At 39.6% G+C, this 4,551-nt stretch overlaps 1 protein-coding gene and 1 non-coding gene across 2 annotated transcripts; both read left to right on the top strand.

The window, feature by feature from the left end:
- The first annotated feature begins 558 nt into the window (after positions 1 to 558).
- OR10V1 (olfactory receptor family 10 subfamily V member 1) lies at positions 559 to 1,488 on the top strand. Its single transcript, XM_007122832.3, has one exon. The coding sequence runs from the start codon at positions 559 to 561 to the stop codon at positions 1,486 to 1,488; it is 930 nt and encodes a 309-aa protein (XP_007122894.2).
- Positions 1,489 to 4,447: 2,959 nt separating this feature from the next.
- On the top strand, positions 4,448 to 4,551 carry LOC112067472 (U6 spliceosomal RNA). Its single transcript, XR_002893291.1, has one exon. It is a non-coding gene; the product is annotated as a U6 spliceosomal RNA (small nuclear RNA).

Below are 4,551 nucleotides of genomic sequence, written 5' to 3'. Positions count from 1 at the left end.
TATTTAGGGACAAATAAATACTGGTATTTATTGGATAAAGGAGAGGAAGCAAACTGAATCAATAAAGTCTCTAGGTTTTGAGCTAAATTACAGAGCTTGTGATGCAATATCACAATGTACCTCTGGCACAATTTTCTTTAAACTACGACACACAGCTATTTATACATTCCTAAAATTTCACATTTCAAGTTTCCCATAATGCATTGATACCCTGTTTTATCTATTTTGTAACTTTGAACTTTAAATTGACTTTATTCATTAATTCATTCAGCAAATACTTCTTGGAAAACTTTCTCTATCAGGTACTGTGCTAGGCACTGGAATTAAAGCAAAGATCATCAAAATCCTCACCACTGAGGATTTCTCAGTCTTCAGTACTTGAGGGTAAAGGTGGTAAATGTACAAATTATAATGTTCCATGATCTGCTTTAAAATGAAAGTGTGCACATAATTGCCAAAGTACTTCCGTGAATGGAAACGTGGGGAAAGCATCGTATTAAATAAGAGGTACCTAGAGACTGTGTCATCTTCCCTTTTCGTAGGTCCAATGCCATACCCATGGAAGAAATAAATAAAACTGCAAAGATACAATTCTTCTTTCGTCCATTCTCAGCTGACCCAAAGGTACAGGTGGTGATTTCTGTGGCCTTCCTGGTGATGTACCTGACCAGCCTCAGTGGAAATGCCATCATTGCAGTTATTGTCCAGATCAACCACTCTCTCCACACCCCCATGTACTTCTTCCTGGCTAACTTGGCAGTTCTGGAAATCTCCTATATACCTTCCATCGCCCCACTGGCCTTGGCAAACCTTCTTTCAATGGGCAAAACTCCTGTTTCTATCACTGGATGTGGCACCCAAATGTTTTTCTTTGTCTTCTTGGGTGGGGTTGATTGTGTCCTGCTTGCAGTCATGGCTTATGACCAGTTTATAGCAATCTGCTACCCTCTACGATACACCCTCATCATGAGCTGGCCCTTGTGTGTGGAGTTGATGGTGGGATCCCTGGTACTGGGGTTCCTGCTGTCGCTACCACTGACTATTTTAATCTTCCATCTCCCATTCTGCAACAACAACAAAATCTACCACTTCCACTGCGACATGCCTGCCGTCATGCGCCTGGCTTGTGCAGACACGCACGTTCACCAAACTGCTCTGTATATCATCAGCTTCATCGTCCTAAGCATTCCCCTCTCAGTGATCTCCATCTCCTACGTCTTCATCGTGGTAGCCATTTTACAGATCCGGTCAGCAGAAGGGCACCACCTAGCCTTCCCCACCTGCTCCTCTCACATCTTAGTGGTCCTCCTGCAGTATGGCTGCACCAGCTTTATATACTTGTCCCCCAGTTCCAGCTACTCTCCTGAGATGGACTGGGTGGTGTCTGTGGTCTACACTTTTATCACTCCCATTTTAAACCCCTTGATCTATAGTATGAGGAACAAGGAATTGAAAGATGCCCTGAGGAGGGCACTCAGCGAGTTCTAGGTAGGCTGGTTCTATGACTTATTTAAATCAGGACACTTCTGAGAATGACATGGGATGCGATTAATAATTATGCTGGGATGCTATACATGAGCCAGGACTGTCCTCAACAAACTGAGACATAGTATTCTAGAAGAATAATGAATGCACCGGAGGAAATGAATACTACTAATGGAAATAAAGCTTTATCACATAGGGCAACATGATGTCCTGGGCATGGATGGAGAAGCCTCAGCATTTACTTATTGGACCTCTACTGCGTACTAGGTGCTTTATGTGGGTTATCTCACTCAGCCTATAATAAGTATCATTGTCTTCACTTTTAGGAAAGAAAACTAAAGTAGCTAACGAAAGACATATCCAGGTTGAGAACACAAGTATTTGGAAATCTAAAGACTAAGCTGTCTTCACGCAATGACGCTCCCCTTGTTCTAAGCTCACTCTGCCAGTAAGAATATACGTTACCTCGTGCAAGTTTCTCCATCTCTCTGGGCTCCAGTTTCCTTATTTCTGAAGTGGCAGAGATGTGTTCCTTCCAAGGTCATAACATTATGTTCTAAATATTGGCCCAGCAGACCCTGAATGGGGAAAAAAAAAAAAAAAAGAGGCTTTGCAGTTAGCCAAAGGAAGGAGGAATTTTTTTTACATTTCCTGTTTTGTTAACCAAAATGAAAGCTCACGATTCTGTTCATAACGTTTAAAGAGCACCCCAGTTAAAAAAAAAAAGCATAGTAATAATGGAGGAAATGTTATTTAATTTAATAAGTGAAAATATAGGAGAGGAAGAAAGTGGGAATCATTGAATTTGGATTCCTTGAGGATCTCTTCTATCTCAGAGAGTGTTCCAGACTCTGCTTGAGCTTCCAAGGAGAGAGATCATTAACTTGTAAGACACTCCATTCCTCGCTGGAAAACTCCAGTTATTAAAGTACTGTACCTTATCTTGAGCTAAAGTATATCTACAAACAACTTCCTCCCACTGATCCTGTTTTTCCCCTCTAAGAGCTCTCTTCTACATGACAGCTCTTCACATGTATTAGGACCGATTGTGCATCTTCTATAAGTCTTCAGTCCTCTTTTCTCTAGAGCAAGTACTCCATCAACTTTTCCTCCAGGAGATTACTTTTTTTTCTGAATTTTTGAATTTTATTTATTTTTTATACAGCAGTTTCTTATTAGTTATCTATTTTATACATATTAGTGTCTACATGTCAGTCCCAATCTCCCAATTCATACCCCCACCCCCACCCCCCCCACCACTTCCACCCCTTGGTGTCCATACGTTTGTTCTCTGCATCTGTGTCTCTATTTCTGCCCTGCAAACCGGTTCATCTGTACCATTTTCCAGGAGATTATATTTGAACCCCTTCATCATACAAGTCACCTTCTAGATTTTCCCTAGCTCCATATTCTTCTACGAATTTTCAGAAATAAACAAAATACACTGGGAATATTTTGTTCTGGGGAACTGCTACTTTTACCTGTGAACTATATTTCTATTAATTCATCTTGATCATTTTAGTCTCATAAATATGGTATCAAATATAGTTTTCATATGGCTTTCAATGCCGCCTGACCATAATTTATTTTACTAACGTACATGGAGGACTTTTCATTTAACACTGATATATTGTGTTTTTATTAGTTTTGGCCAAGTGACTAAACTGACAAGTCATCTTCAGGATTTATTTTATTCATCATAATTTTGTGTCATGGTCAAAATTGCAATCATATTTCATTTCCTTTGTCTAAGTCATTAACAAATATCTAAAATAGGACAGGATGAATGCAGCATCTATGGTAGTCCTCCTCTTTGAGAACTGTTGTCCAACTAGATAGAAACCTGCTCAGTTAACGCCATCTGCGGTACACTGTCACAATTATGAGCCCCACCCCCTGTCGACCCCATCATCCTGTATCCATGTTTTTAGGTGACCCCTGTCACCCATGGATATGTGACTTGCTCTGTTGCAGGCAGAGGCTTTACCCTTACCCTTTGGCGCCTGTCCTCTCTTGCTGCCCTGAGACTGACATGTGAAGAAACCAGGCCTAGAATGACACCTTGTAGAACACAAATTGGATGTCAGGTTGAGGCTCCCTAGACGAATCCCAGTCAATCCAGCTGACTGCAGCCACATTAGCGACCCCAGTAAGACCAGCAGGAGAACTGCCCAGTTGAGCTATAGGCCAAAATGCTGACCCACAGAAACCTGGGCAAATAGAATGATTGACATTTTAAGTCCTTAAGTTTGGAGTGGTTTCTTTTGCAGCAAAAAATAACCAATTCGCCATCCAATCTATAATAAACCATCTCTCCAAGAAGGACATCATAGGAAGCATATCAAATCCTTTCATACAATCAAAATACACTGTAGCACTTATATAAACTGAACCATTTAGAAGCCTTATGTTGAAAGTGAGGTGCATTAGTCATAATTTGTCTTCAGTAACTTCCTATGGGCTCTTAGTCATCACCAGGTTTTTCAAATGCTTACAGGTTATCTGCCCAATCATGCACTTCCAGAATTTTTACTAGAGATTGGCATTGAGATAGCTATTTTATTGTTTGGAAACCCTCTAGTAAAATAAGTCAGAAAGAGAAAGACAAATATTATATGTTATCACTTACACATGGAATATAAAAAATAAAACAAACTAGTGAATATATCAAAAAAGAAACAGACTCACAGATATAGAGAACAAACTAGTGGTTACCAGTGGGGACAGGGAAGAAGGAGGGGCAGGATACGAGTAGGGGATTAGGAGGTACAGACTACTATGTATAAATTAAATAAGCTACAAGGATATATTGTACAGCACAGGGAATATAGCCAATATCTTATTATAACTAGAGTATAATCTATAAAAATTGTGACTCACAATGTTGTACACCTTAAACTTAAATAATATTGCAAATCAACTATATCTCAATTTTTTTAATTAAAGGAAAAAAGAGAAATGAGCGCTCCTTTTGCAGCACATATACTAAAATTGGAATGATACTGAGAAGATTAGCATGGTCTTTGTGCAAGGATTCCACGCATTTGTGAAGTGTTCTATATTTTT

This window comes from Physeter macrocephalus, chromosome 16, assembly GCF_002837175.3.
Source record: "Physeter macrocephalus isolate SW-GA chromosome 16, ASM283717v5, whole genome shotgun sequence".
NCBI classification, from domain to species: Eukaryota; Metazoa; Chordata; class Mammalia; order Artiodactyla; family Physeteridae; genus Physeter; species Physeter macrocephalus.
This window is presented reverse-complemented; position numbering and strand designations above follow the sequence as displayed.